At 38.1% G+C, this 14,163-nt stretch overlaps 2 protein-coding genes across 3 annotated transcripts in view; one reads left to right on the forward strand and one right to left on the reverse strand.

The window, feature by feature from the left end:
- wdfy4 (WDFY family member 4) overlaps positions 1-1,878 on the reverse strand; it is a 68,256-nt gene extending 66,378 nt beyond the window's left edge. The window contains exons 1-3 of one of the 2 annotated variants that reach the window (XM_088350807.1): positions 1,568-1,864; positions 1,359-1,496; positions 253-510 (exon numbers count right to left, since the gene is read on the reverse strand). In XM_088350807.1, coding sequence (XP_088206933.1) covers positions 253-510; positions 1,359-1,379 — 279 coding nt within the window. In that variant the 5' untranslated portion in view covers positions 1,380-1,496; positions 1,568-1,864. Of the gene's footprint in view, positions 1-252; positions 511-1,358; positions 1,497-1,567 lie in introns of both variants that reach the window. The other variant, XM_088350808.1, reaches the window with a different exon arrangement.
- A 1,229-nt stretch (positions 1,879-3,107) lies between these two features.
- On the forward strand, positions 3,108-12,656 carry LOC148354227 (uncharacterized). Its single transcript, XM_088351785.1, has 10 exons — positions 3,108-3,421; positions 4,017-4,152; positions 4,218-4,328; positions 4,402-4,534; positions 6,470-6,648; positions 7,020-7,093; positions 7,785-7,947; positions 8,041-8,123; positions 8,961-9,145; positions 11,689-12,656. Exons 1-10 carry the CDS (start codon positions 3,307-3,309, stop codon positions 12,169-12,171), a joined length of 1,662 nt encoding a protein of 553 aa, XP_088207911.1. The 5' UTR covers positions 3,108-3,306; the 3' UTR covers positions 12,172-12,656.
- The last annotated feature ends 1,507 nt before the right edge of the window (positions 12,657-14,163 follow it).

The following is a 14,163-nucleotide window of genomic DNA, read 5'->3' on the forward strand; positions in this document are numbered from 1 at the left end:
GCCTCAAATGTGTTGGTTAAGGGCTGAGTGATGGAATCGACTAAAGGCCAAACATCTGACTCTCACTTTGTTATCTATAATTGATTCAGAAAATCCTTTATTGTTACTTTAACCTTTGCTAGTATTGTTTTTTTCCCTCAACATTGCATTTAAAGCACCAATGAGAGTTTAACCATCCCTCCAGTAATGAATATGTAATACTCTATTTGTTGGTGACAAGCAAGAAAGACCATATGAAATTATGGCAAATACCTGTATGTAAAGAGGCAAGACTCTGACTAGATGCTCACGCCTCTTCTCCAAATTGTCTACTTCACATTTGGGGTCAAAATCCGAGCATTGGAATATCTCGATTTTGTGTAGTTCTTCACGAAAGACGTTAAAGAGGAGAGGTTCCCGACTGGTGACAGTGGTGTTCTTCACATCCGACTCCACAGAGATCGATAACTCTCCTGAAGCACTCAATTCACCTGTTTCTTTATTGACCCTCTCCTCTTTTATGCTGTCATCCTGAAAATTACAGACAAAGAAATTCTGATATTTTCTTGATTTAATTAGGAAAAATTCTCCTAACTTAATCGAATTCACTTGACACACACTACACAAATGAGCTGGAAAAATATAAAATTATGACACTGGCAAGGTAAGAATGGTGATGATAAAAAGCTTTATTCATTCATTACATCATACCCCGGGGTGTCAAAGTCAAACAGATGGAAGCACAGAATAAGAAATGATGCTCCAAGCCCAGGGTCAGACTGATGGAATGTTGAAAACATAAAATGACGAATATAGTCAAGTGAAGTTGATTGAATCTACTAAAAAAACTAGCGGAAATATGTTTCAATATGATCCAATACATAGAGCAATATTTTCACATGGCTTGGTCAGTAATCTTGAATCTTATTTTTGAACACCAAAAAAAACCCTAAAACAATAGAATTAAGTAACACATAGTAAAAACAAATACACTATACATTAATATGAAAAAGCCCGAAAGGCCGAATATAAATCTTCTCAGGAGCCAGATTGGTCCGTGGGCCTTGACTTTCACATAATCTTTCCAGATGATCTGAAGTGATTTTATATTCATAGTTCTTAGACAAAGATTACCACAATATTCTATTATAAATGTATATTAAAATTATTAAATACTAACATTATTCTGATTATTTTGATTGCATGTGATTTGCAAAGAAGAAAGTGGTGGACTGCAAAGACAGCTCACATTCCTCATAAATGCTTTTTTAATTAAACATTACTCATGTGAGAAATGTGTGTGTGTGAAATGAACAGCTTTCATCAGCATTTCTTTCATTTCAATACACAATGACAGAGTCAACAACACAAGTTCTTACCTGTGTTTGCATGAGAGCCATTTGTGATTTTCAACCCGCTTAACAGGGAACTGTGAAAGCGACTTGAGACAGTCCAGCCAAGTTCCTACTCCGTCCACGTTCCCATGCCAGCAGTAAAAGCAAGCAGAGACCTGTCTCCTGTAAAACAGCCCGCCCTCACTAATCTGCAACAAGAATGAACGAACTTTGAACATGCAAGAGTAACTCACATCGGCTGGTTCGGGTCATGTGCCTTCTGACAACCCAGAGAAGCAGAAGTGAAAAGTATTGTTGGGCCTGTGGATGAGGCCCTCCCACCACAGTTCAGTTTTCCCTAGATCTTTTTATAGAATTGTCAGAGCTGGCTGCAACAATGTGACTCACTGTGATAGCAACCCACAAGGAAAAAAGCCTGGCCTTCAATTAAAAAATATTTAGAGGAGAATTACAACGAAGGGGGGAGGGGGAGCACACTAAACGAGCGCACAAAACTGTGAAAAATACAGGGTTTTTTTTCTTTTCTGTTTTGCTGCTGTAAGTTATTGCACAAAACTGAAACTATATACCATGGATTTATTTGGGGATATTTGTTGCTGCTAAATGTTTTTTGCACATCTGTGATTGTACTATTATTAGAACTTAGGCCTGTCTCTAAGCACTATGTTGTAAATATTTATTTGCTTATTTATCTTGACTTTCTTTTTTCTCCCCTTTTTTTACTTTAAATATTTATTACATGTTTGCCCTGGAGGGCCATGTCTAATCTCGTTGGATACAATGTTTCGCAATGTAGATATCAAGGACAATAAGGACAGTTCAATTCAATATAAAAGAATCTGTTTGGGATTCACTTCACTGTTGAGTGTGCTCCAAATTTGGCAGAAGATGTAAAGGAAAGTAACATTTTAACACTTTATAAAAAAAAATCGTTGGATTATTGTGTAAAACTAGAAATAATCCAAGTAAGCCTATTACAAAAAAATAAATATACGTGACTAGTGTTATAAATGTTTTAAATGACTACCATACACGCTTATATCTATCAACTACATTGTTTCTGTGTTATATTGTTTGATCTACCTTTAAGGAATAGCTGATTGTTCAATAATTTGTATGCAGAAATATAAGTTTTACAAATGCAATTTAAATAAGGTCCAACACAAAAAAATATACCGTAGCATTCCTGCAGTCGAAGTGAATGCAGCAAAACAAAGGAACAGTGGCATCTAGCGGACAACAGTATAATGCCATTAGAACTGTCAATCAAAATGTGATAGTAAACAGAAATCTGTCGAACGTTGACAATCATTTAAAAACATTTGTGGTCCTCACTAAAGGTATTTAAATGACGAGTTGGCGAAAGATGTAATGGAGAATTTTACAATTTATCACCAAAGCTTTCACATTTGGAATAAAACCGGGAGTGTGAGTGTATTTTATATTTCGTCGAACCTTACCTTCCTTCATCTGTTGTATCAAATAAATGACGGCCTGTTGTGCTATGGAGCATTACTGACACCTACTGGCTGAAATCAGGTGTGCAGTCTAGTCTGGTTATTCGGGGCATGTCATTTTAAACTTTTTTTTTTTTTAACTATAATATATATTTCAAGTAAAAACAATTTAAATTGTTCTAAAACCAGAAAATAAAGTGTTTATGATCCCCAAAATATTATTTTGTTCAGTTGGATATTTTTTATTTTTCACTTCCGTGATTTTTGGTCATGGGGGAAAATTCAGCCAATGAGGTGCTCAAGGCGCGGTCAAACAGGCAGTGCGATGAACCGTTATGCACTCTCCTAAAAACACCAAAAAGAGCTTCTACTGAAAACGCAAAATGTTTTCGTTTTAACCAGTCATCTTAGGTTGTGTAAAATTTTAAATCTTATAGAAGCAATGCGTTTACAGGGCACATTTTTGGTAGTTTCTTCGATCAAATAGTACATTAGTCAAACCTGCGCGCATAGGAATGATGCCTTCAAGTACTATGGACAGAGTGGATATTTTCGACTTTATAAAGACAGGAGACATCGAAAAGTGCAAAGAAGTCATTGGTAATGATCCTTCAGTCTTTCTACAGAAAGGTAGGTGCAAAGTATGTATCATTAAGCCCCCACCACACTTTTTTCGGACCCTCACAGTGACAATGATTATCTGTTTTTTTACTCCTCCTGTTCTTTTGATTTTGATTAGTGAAAATGCTGGTTGTCCAGGCTAAAAAACGATCGACTGTTCATTCGAAGGTTTCATTTACAGAATATTCCGGTTAGAGATAAATTGATCCATACATTCTTTATTGTCATTGATAAAAACATAGTGACACACTGTATGCAACAAGACTAGACATGGCACTCTAGAGTAAATATGTAATAAATACTTTAAAGAGAAAATGAGATAAAATACTGTCAGGATATATAGTCAGAAATATTTACAGAGCCCTCTGTATTGCAACCTCTGTCTATACTGGTTATAGAAAGCATGATAATGCTGAAGGCCACTTCTGGCTACGAAACAAAGCACAACTGAAATACCGGTGAAGATGTATAGTTACGAGTAAATACGTGAAGAAATTATGAATTAAGCAATTATACAATCACGACTAACTATAGGCATTGACACGCCTAATATCACAACAGTCACTTGCATAATATCACAATTATCGAATTCATCTTCATCTAGGCTGGGGAGGTTTTACACCACTGCACTGCGCTGCCCTTCATGGTAACCGCTCGCTGGTTGACCTCTTCCTCAGCAACGGTGCAGACCCCAATCAGATCTGCGACGCAGGGCAGTCAGCTTTTCATTTTGCATGCAGGTAAACTCTCTTTCTTATGTTATTGTTTAAATACTTGTGATCTTAAAACGAATGACTCCCAACAGGCAAGGAAATATCAACATCATTCATAACATGATGAAGCATGGAGCTGATCCGCAGGTGGTAGATCTACAAGGGAAATCCTCTCTTCATCATGCGGTGACTGGTGGCAGCATGTGAGCGAAGTCACCGAAAAAGTCTAATGGTCGATTTTTCAGGCATGCATTGACTATGAATTACATTTCTCAGTGTTGCAGTCCACTATTTGTGGGAGACGGAAATGTTCCGTTTCTCAGACACGGACAAGTACCGGGTAACCCCCCTTCACTTGGCAGCTTCAACCAGCAACACAGATATGGTTCGATATCTCCTCAGAAACCAGGTGAGACATAATAGCAGTATATTACATATAAAGTGATCCCTCACTATAACGCGGTTTACTTTTCACGTTTCACTACTTCACAGATTTGCATCGCGCATTGTGTTCTATTCAATTCAAGTCATGTTCTTTTGTATAGATCTTTATCACAAGGAATCTCAAAGGGCTGCGCAGACCACAGATTATTGCGAACCACAGAATATGATTACACCATCCCCTGATATAAAACCTACATGAGGGCAAGGAAAAACTCAAAATCTCAACATGAGGTAAATAAAGAAACCTTGAGAAGGGAATGCACATGAGGTTATCCCCCTTACAGGATAACCAGGCTGCACGGATGTTGCAATAACAAATAATACACAGATATTGTCAACGTGAAATATAGGTAATTTATAAGCTATAGAATAGAAGTGTGTTTTAAGCCTAGATATAAATGGCTCCACAGAGGTTGCAGATCAAATCTCAGTGGGCAGAGCATTCCACAGCACCGGGGCCCGAATGGAGAACGCTTTCGAATCTGCGGATCTCTACTTGGCTGTTTGGATCACTAGTCGACCAGCATTTTCAGAGCGAAGGCTCCGGACCGGAACAAAGGGGGAAATTAAATCTAAAAGATGTGAGGAAGCAAGTCAATGAATCATTTTGTATGCTACCAACAGAACCTTAAAGTCACATCTTAAGCTAACAGGGAGCCAATGCAGGTTATCTAAAACCAGGGTAATGTGTTCAAACTTTAGTGTCTAGGTAAAAGCCTCGCTGCAGAATTTTGTACCAGCTGCAGGCTCTTGATTGTGGACTTCGGGAGACCGGAGAGCAGTACATTACAGTAATCGAGACGGGAAGTAACAAACCCATCAGACTGGGACAGCATAGGAAGAATTTTAGCGATGTTTGAAAGATGGAAAAAAGCTGTTCTAGTAATATTCTTAACGTGTGTTCGAGGGGACAGATTGAGGTCAAATATGACACCTACATTTTTGACTGAGTCACTATGGGTGATATTGCATTTGTCAATATGCAGAGCAGTTTTTGAGAACAAGTCTCGGCTTTTTGCATTCTGATTGGCCAAACAGTCGCCTCCTTTCTACCTCTGTGTCAACTACGTTGCAGTTTAACATGTACACATATGTAAAATAGTTTGCTGAATTTATTTTACATACGTGCAAATTCTCTTGCAATTTCGAGTTTCACTTAAAACCCTCAAGGTTGACAAAACACTCTGGACCAACAAATGGTCAAAAATACAGCAAAAAATGTTATCTATTGCATATTAAGATAATCTTTGGGGCATGCTAAGAAAGGGTAAAAGCTATACGGCTGTACGTCAGCATTAAGGAAATTAATGCATTTTCCCTTTGTTCATAAAGGAAAAACATAAGGTCAACAGTAAAAATAAGTTGCCCAGGTTTGAATTATATCTAAGTCAGTATTTATGATACTTTACTTTGTTTTTTTTTTTTCATAATAGTTTTTTTCATTTTTTTCCCTTTCAATCCAATTAATCTGCGCTAACCACTGCAGTTTAAAGCTGTATGTTCACATTGTCGGTTAAATTATTTTTAGACAGTTCAGAAGTTATTTGTTAAAAACAAAGTTTAAAAATACTTTTATATGTGAAACCAAATGCTCAGGTCTGTAAAATGTTTTTCTTTTTCAATGTATAATAGAGTATTTAATTGTTTAATTATTGTAAACAAATTAAGGTTTCTACTTCACATATTTTTCCTGTTACGGGTTCTCTTTGGAACATAACCCAACAAAAAACAAGGGTTTTCTATGTATAACAGCATTGGAATAACACGTTTGTTTGTTTAATGGTTGCATCAGAAAATAAAACGTAACAACACACTGCTTAAGTTCCGCTGAGCTCTCAAAAGGCGTTCATACGTCTACAAATTGTGGCGTAATGTGTTGCTTACTAATGGCTTATCACAGCGTTGTGTCGCCGATGCTGTTGACCATAAAGGTGCAACGGCACTTCACGTAGCAGCAGAGCAAGGTTGTGTGGAGGTGTGCTGGATTTTGCTACAGGAAGCAGGCTGCAAGATCCTTCATCAGAAAAACCTCAGCGGGCTCACACCACTGGACCTCAGCAAACGGGGGCAAACATTTAGGTGAGTGTGAAGCCAAATTTTTAAAGGGAAGCTTTCTAAGTTGTAGTGGAACTGAGCAAGCGTCTGGATGAGAGAGTACTCGGTTGGTTTGGACACATAGAGAGGATGGATCAGGAGCGAATGTTGAAGAGGATCTTCAGAGCAGAAGTAAATGGATGGAGACCAAGAGGAAGGCCGCGATTGACGTGTATGGATGGTGTTATGAGTGCACTGCAGGAGAGAGGTCTAAATATAGTGGAAGTTAGAGCTCTTGTTTTGGGTGCATAGTGTTACAGAAAAAAAAGCATTAAAAAAAAGAACTATTACAACAATTTTCTCAATAGCAAAGCATGATCAGGTGTGGTTTTACAGTGTTTTTTTTTATTTTGCAGGCATCAGCAACTCACCAAACTTATGAGCCACTACATAAATGCGCCAACTCACCACATGCCCCAAGAATCTCATCGTAAATATCATCACTATTGTTATACAGACGCTTCCCTACTTAGAACCAATCAATTTACGAAAAAAGGTAGATACGAGTAGAGGACAGTGCTGTAGTGCTTCTTTCTGCCGCGTGCCGCTGTGAGAGGTCACCCAGCATTCACCCCGAAGAAGAAATCCGACTTCTACTTCCTAGTTCATGTGTAAGCACACTGCACTGTATCTCTAGCACGCTAAAAACGTTGACATTTTTATGGTCTAATATCTCGTGCATCCATTCAATATGGTTGGTGTAAATTGCAAAGAAGAAGCGAGCCGTTTCTTTTGAAATGATAGTGGAATAAGAAAGCTTGATGTGGTTGAGAAAATGGTCGGAACGCTTTTTTTTGGCTACTTTTTACCACGGCGAAGGACCTCTTAAAGCATAAAATTAAGTTAAATGTAACTTTATTTATCTTTATGAAAATATTATTGTATGAAATGTTTGTTTTGTACAAAACAATACAGGTTACCTATATAAGCCTTAAACATACTTCTATAAACCTTAAACGTACAAAATATAGCACTGAAGCAACTCCCAAACAAATTTAACATACGAACGATCGTCCGGAACCTATCTCGTTCGTAAATCGGGCAGCGTCTATATCAGATTTTGCACAATGAAGCCATTTCTTAAAAATAACCTACGTATGTTTTGTGTCCTTTTTTGCCAGTTTTGTACTACTGGAAAATGTTTTTTCCAAGCCTAAGTGGTGCTACCATTTTTTTGGTAGCGGCCATTTTGGATAGTTATGGTGGTCTTCTTTGCGTCTTACTCTTCCCCTGCCTCGCCCGAAGCATCTTCAGCCAGTATCACCGCATGACCTCATATGGAAGGTTAGACTAACATTTTTTAAGTAAATTAAGCTAATATTTCTGTTTATGGCATATTGTATCTCTTGGTTCAGCTCACAGCTATCTCTCTTCCAGGTCACCCAACCCCATTTACCTGGGATCCCTCACAGCCGGGCTGCTACATTCTCTGATATGCTTTTATGGGAAAATAATATCTAATATCCATCTTAAGTAATAGTGCAAATTTGAATTGTACATGTTTACGCTTCTGACCAGAAGGGGAAGTTGCGAGTAAAACTGCATATTCTGAATATAGCGTACACTTGCATACTTGGCTTTTGTGGTTTCACAGGAGATGTCAAAAGTACAAGTGTTCTGTACTTTAGGAAAATTATTGCTACACAAGTGAAAATTACTCAGTTAAGTTAAAGGATGAGCATAATTCCTCTCCTCTATGTGTTCCAATCAACATCCGGGTCACAAGACTGGTAAAAATACAATCGCTGGAGCAAAGCAGTTTCATTAAGATCTTTTTTTTTTACCATAAATAGAATATATTCTGGGCTTGTGATTACAGAACAGAGATGTGTGTCATTTACAAAAGCAGCAACGAGATGTCCGACCGTGGTTTTTTCTAGGAATTGGGCGTGGTTTAAAAAGAATAAGGCCTTAAATTAGTAGAAAATCTCCAAAACATCATGCTCAACCAGCCCTGTTAAGACCAGATCTTGCTGTAATTTCCAGGTGGTCTGACAAGACTCAAGATTTTCCCTGACAGCACACTAGATCTCACTTGGAATAATGTAGAAACTGTATAACGGATGAATAAAGGAATTAATTAATGTATGAACGAATACATTGGGACATCAAGTGAACATGTAACTAAATTCTATAAGCAAGTCGTTATTAAAAAGATGAAGTGATGTTTTAAATAAATACAATGGTTATAAGAGTGAGAGGGAAACTCATACGCTCATGACTACATAAGCAGTGACTCATTTTTATATTATAACAATGTACTAATGTTTTAATTAATCCTTGACCCCAAAATGTACAGCTGAGCAGCACCGTGGTCCAGGTGTCGACAGTCCACCTCTGCTTGGTCTTGGGTTTGTTCTACAAGGTTCTGACTCAGGACCCCAGAACCCTGAACAATGCCAGAACGGACACTCGATTCTCTCGCATAGCTGACCTCGCAGACAAGAACCAGAGCCATCATCGATTCTGTACCTATTGTGAGGTAAGTAATGAGACTAGGGTTGCAATGAATAGCTGACGTCAACAAAAATTAATAAGAAAATAGTCATCAAAGAGTTCCATTGTCGACTATTGTCACCAGACATGCTTTTCCAACAGAGTGCGGAATCTCTACATGAATATAATCTCTGGTGAGAGTCGCTCATGTGCAATAGCATTTTTGGACGTGTCAACATTAAGTTCCCAGTTAACGGATTCCTTAAGCGCATTGGTCGTCAGGGCACAAATTAAGACGCAACTCTGGACAGTCGTTTCCACTGTTGATGGTCTCTGGCCAAGTTGACACGAATCCATTCCATAATTTTATCGGGCCAGTTCTTTTTGTGTCTTCCTCTCCTTTTGCCTACTTGGACTGTGCCCTGGAGAATGATCTTGATCACTCCTGATGATCTAGTGACATGACCATACCCCTGAAGTTTCCATCTACGCACATTTGACAACAGTTCTTCGTAGGGTCCAATGTTGTCTTTGATGGTGTTGCCTACTGTTCCATTTGTTACATGGGCTAAGTAGGTGTATCATCGCATCTCCAAGGTCTGAAAGTTCTTTTCCAGTTTCGCTGGGAGAGTCCATGTCTCGCAAGCGTAGAGGAAGATAGAAGTAACCAGTGCTTGCCTGAGTCTGAACTTTGATTGCACAGCTAATTTATTGTCCCTGTGCTTGCCTGTGTCAGAGCTTTGATTGCACAGCTAATTTCTTGTCCCTCCAGATGGATTTAAGTCTGGCAAGTGCAGCTGTGGTTTGAGCTATCCTGGGCATGATTTCTGATTCTGACCTCTCTTCTGATATGACAGCGCCAAGATATTTAAATTTGGTGTCAGGTTCTAGCTCTCTTTGGTTGATGGTGATGTTTGTGGTGATAACTTAGGGATTGTTGTACTTTTGTTTTTTTCTGTGCGAAATTCCATCCCATACTCGGTTGATGCTTTGTCCATGTGATTGACCAGATCACTGAGTTTAACATTAAGTACAACATTAAAAAAGGGTACCAAAACTTCTAATGTTTGGGAGCATTTTAGCCTGGATATGGCGGATAGAAAGACTACTTGCAAAGTTTGAAAAGCAGACCTTGCGTATCATGGCAGTAGATTCGTGACACACGAACATCTAAAGAGCATGTTGGACCGTTGAAATAAACGGCGTCTGACTCGTTGCGGCAAGATTCAAGTAATATTCAAGCCAATAGCTGGTATGGGCTCCAGCATCCCTGCGACTCTACTGAAGATAAGCAGTGCAGATAAAGGATGAATGGATACTTAATAAAAAAATAAAAAAAATAAAAAAATTAATAGTTATGCGATTGTTCAACTACTTGTTGAATAGTCGGTGACTAGTCAACTATTAAAATAGTTGTTAGTTGCCAGGATTGGGTTGGGTTACTTTAACTTGATTACTTTCAATTACTTTTGGGTTATTCCAATACCAAATATGATAATAAAAGACAAAAGAAACTAAATATGAATAAAATGATGACTCACAAAACGTGGTAAGCTTTCTCTCCTGGCTTTGATCTCTTTGATCTCCAGCAAAACTAACATAAAATTCGACAGAAACAAAATGAAAATAAATCCAAACAGCTTGCCAACATCATTTTTGCCGTTCCATGTGTTCCGTTACTCCCCAAGCCTGCACAAAATTGAGTCATTTTATTCATATTTAGTTTCTTTTGTCTTTTATTAGCATATTTGGTATTGGAGTAATCCAAAAGTAATTGAAAGTAATCCAGTTAAAGTAACCCTACCCAACCCTGTTAGTTGCAGCCAGAGGTAAAATCGTAAGCCAAACCCGAATTTGGCCTATTCGGGCCTAAAATGTCAATCATTAGGTTTAGGTTGGGCTTCTCTCTCACTGCTTTTTTTTTTAAGTTTTGTGTTATTAAGATGTAGACTTATACCAGTATCTTGTCAAAACTCACTGTCATCACACTACAGCGCGCTGAGGCGTTTTGAGGCCATGAGTAGTTTTGGCCACGAGAGGCCATGGTACGCAAAAAAAAAAAAACCGCGAGTCACCTCATCACAACACGTACTTAACTAAATACAATGTTAATTCAAAGATTTCTTCCTGTCTATTATCCACCCGTCGTCATTCTTTTTTGTCTCTCTGCCTTTCTCTCTCTCAAGGTGCTGTGCTAGATTCTTAAGGACAGGTCAAAATGACAGATGGCCTTAAAACTTTCCTGTCGACTTTTAGAGAAATCTGTCAAAGATGGAAAAAAGATGTGAATGTTTATTCAGTCTTGTTTCATTTAGATTTGGTTTAAAAATAAAGACAGGCTTAACCACCTTTTCTCCTCCCAAGTCCCCAAAAATAAACCACTAAATTTTGGGTTTTTTTCGGGTTCAGTCCTGCAAATCAAGTTATTTGGTCAGGCACGGGCTGGTTCAGGCTTTATTACTGGCCGGTCTGGGTCGGGCTGGATTTTTTAAGCCCAGTCTTACCTCTGGTTGAACCCTACATAGGACGTAACAGCATTCTCCACTAGTAGGTTTCTGATTTTACAACTCTCCTTTCCCTTTTCAACAGCTTTTCCAGCCCGACTACACAAAGCACTGCAAGCTCTGCGACGTCTGCGTTCGAGACTACGACCACCATTGCCTTTTCTTAAACCAGTGCATCGGACGGGCTAACCACCGCCTTTTCATCTTCCTCATCCTCTCCATGGTGACAGGCCACTTGCTGTTTATTACCACGGCAACATCTTACCTACATCACCAGATGATTTCTCCAAACTTATCACCGTGGCTCTCGTTCTTTGGGAGTGAGTTTTGGGTCACTTCTCTGGTGGTCATGAACATCATAACACTGTTTTGGGAGGTTTGGATGTTGGTGGAGCAGTTTGGCGCCATCTCCATGGCAACGACAACTTACTTCAGGTATTGTGAAGATGTTGGGCGACACAGGTCATTTGGGCGGCGCTTTGGTGCTGTACTGACGTTTTTGCTTGAGGGACGTAGACGGCTCCGATCTGGATGGACAGGAGAGGACAATGCTATAATAGACATGTAAAAACGGTAAAAGCGGACAGTGTGTGTTATCTCGTGCCTCCTACTGGTAAAACAAGAAACAACGGTGCCCAAAGGATGAATGTGCCTGAGGATGAAGGTGCCAGAGGATGAAGGTGCCTGAGTCAGATCAGGAGGCTTCTCCATTTACTGTATCCAAAGCAGTAATATCTGTTTCATACGGGGGAGCAAGCCCCTACCCCAAAAACGGCCTGGGAGAGGGTTGGGCGCCACCAGGCTGTACTTACCCAAGACACGTTACAGGGAATTGCGCCTTAAAGGCGGTTAAGAGATATGTGAACCGTGTGTTATTTGAATAATAAGAAAACATGTTGTTTTTTTTTTTTCATAATTTTGGATTGATTTGACATAACATGAACTTCACCTATAGGGAGTTGAATGAATTGTCCGCCATCTTGCTGCTATGGGTACCCAAAACCTTAAAAGGTCTGGGCAAAATAATGTCAAGTAAAATGGTGCATTTTGGTCTCTTTGTGTCTCCGTAGTTTGTATTCTTCCTTGTGCTTTATTCTACTCTTTTTTGTCTGTACTACACAATACAGAGACATCTAGTGGTCAAATATTACACAATGTCATTTAAAGTACTTTAGTTCCTTTTCACATTCAAGTCAACTCAAGTCACATTTATTTGTATAGCACTTATTCACAAGATGTCTCAAGGGATTGCACAGGTTAGTTACACCATCCTCTGATCTTAAACCAACATGTGGGCAAGGAAGAACTCAAATCTTGAACATGCTTTGCCACATTGATTTGAGTATTACACTGATTTATTATTAGTTTTTGATATAGAGACTGTACACCATATATTTCAATGTTGTTGTCCTTTTTATTGAGTTTGTTTGTGTTTAATATATTTAAAATGATAAATTCAAGAGATAAATGTGAATAACAGCAGATCAATGACTAGAAAATGTAGCCTTTTTTAACCATCGATTTGCCTGTATTTACCTTTTCAGACCTTATGAAAAATGAAGAAATATAGTACTAAGACTCGGCAAAATTTCCCAATACAATCTTAGTTATATTTTACAATTAAATTAAGATTAAATTAATCAATCTGCCATTTTCCAGTTTTAACAATTTTGATGATTTTATTGATTGTTTTCTTAATATTACCACAGACATGTTTAAAAAATATATGATAAAAAATAAGTTAAATGATCCCTACAATAATAAATTAACCATGCACATACTGTATATTGCCTTGTGCTCTGCTGTTATTATTTTTTGTCCTACACTGCCGCAGTTTATCTGTTTATGGTTAATTAGTCTGCCATTGTGTCTATGAATGTAATGTTGATTTGTATCTTAAATTTATTTTATTTGTGAAATTTACAATATAATAGACAAACCCAATGTACAAATGATATCCAATTTTATGATTTTTCACAAAGGAAAAACTGCGGGCCAGGATGAGATCCACTACATTATGAGTGAATGTGAAATCCGCATTTTCTTCACATGTTGAACATGTCCTAATTATTATTATTGATTTTGATCCCATTTTTAAAAGTCTGAAAATGTGAACACATTAATCATTAACACATTAAAGATTGTTCATGCATCATGATACAAATGCTTCATGAATGTACCAGAAGAGTTCTTTGGAATCAGTAGTCATCAGCCAGTTTTGACTGAGGATCCATGAAGTACTGTAAACATCCTTTTATTTATCATTGTCCATGTCTAAAGCTTTGGGAAGTGCTATGTTTTGCAGATGGACAGTTTTGAAAATAAACATTTGTTCAAAATTGCCTCTAATTTATGTGGGTTTTGTTTTGTTTTTTATCATTTTGGGGTTTTTTTTGGGACTTGGTCTTAAATTGACTTTAAAAGGCATTGAAAAGCCCTTAAACAGTCTTGAATTTCACTTGCCTTATGCGGTAGGAACCCTGTATATTAACATCTGATTGGGAAACAGTATGTGCAAAGGCAAATCAGCAGTTTTCACTTCTCTATCCAGTTGCCCTTA

The sequence above is a fragment of the Urocampus carinirostris genome, chromosome 13 (assembly GCF_059441175.1).
Source record: "Urocampus carinirostris isolate Australia breed hairy pipefish chromosome 13, RoL_Ucar_1.0, whole genome shotgun sequence".
Taxonomy (NCBI): Eukaryota; Metazoa; Chordata; class Actinopteri; order Syngnathiformes; family Syngnathidae; genus Urocampus; species Urocampus carinirostris.

Coding starts and splice junctions, on each gene's coding strand:
- LOC148354227 (XM_088351785.1), top strand. CDS start 3,307: ATGATGCCTTCAAGTACTATGGACAGAGTGGATATTTTCGACTTTATA. Junction 4,329..4,401: donor GCGGTGACTGGTGGCAGCAT/GTGAGCGAAGTC, acceptor TACATTTCTCAG/TGTTGCAGTCCACTATTTGT. Junction 4,535..6,469: donor GATATCTCCTCAGAAACCAG/GTGAGACATAAT, acceptor GGCTTATCACAG/CGTTGTGTCGCCGATGCTGT.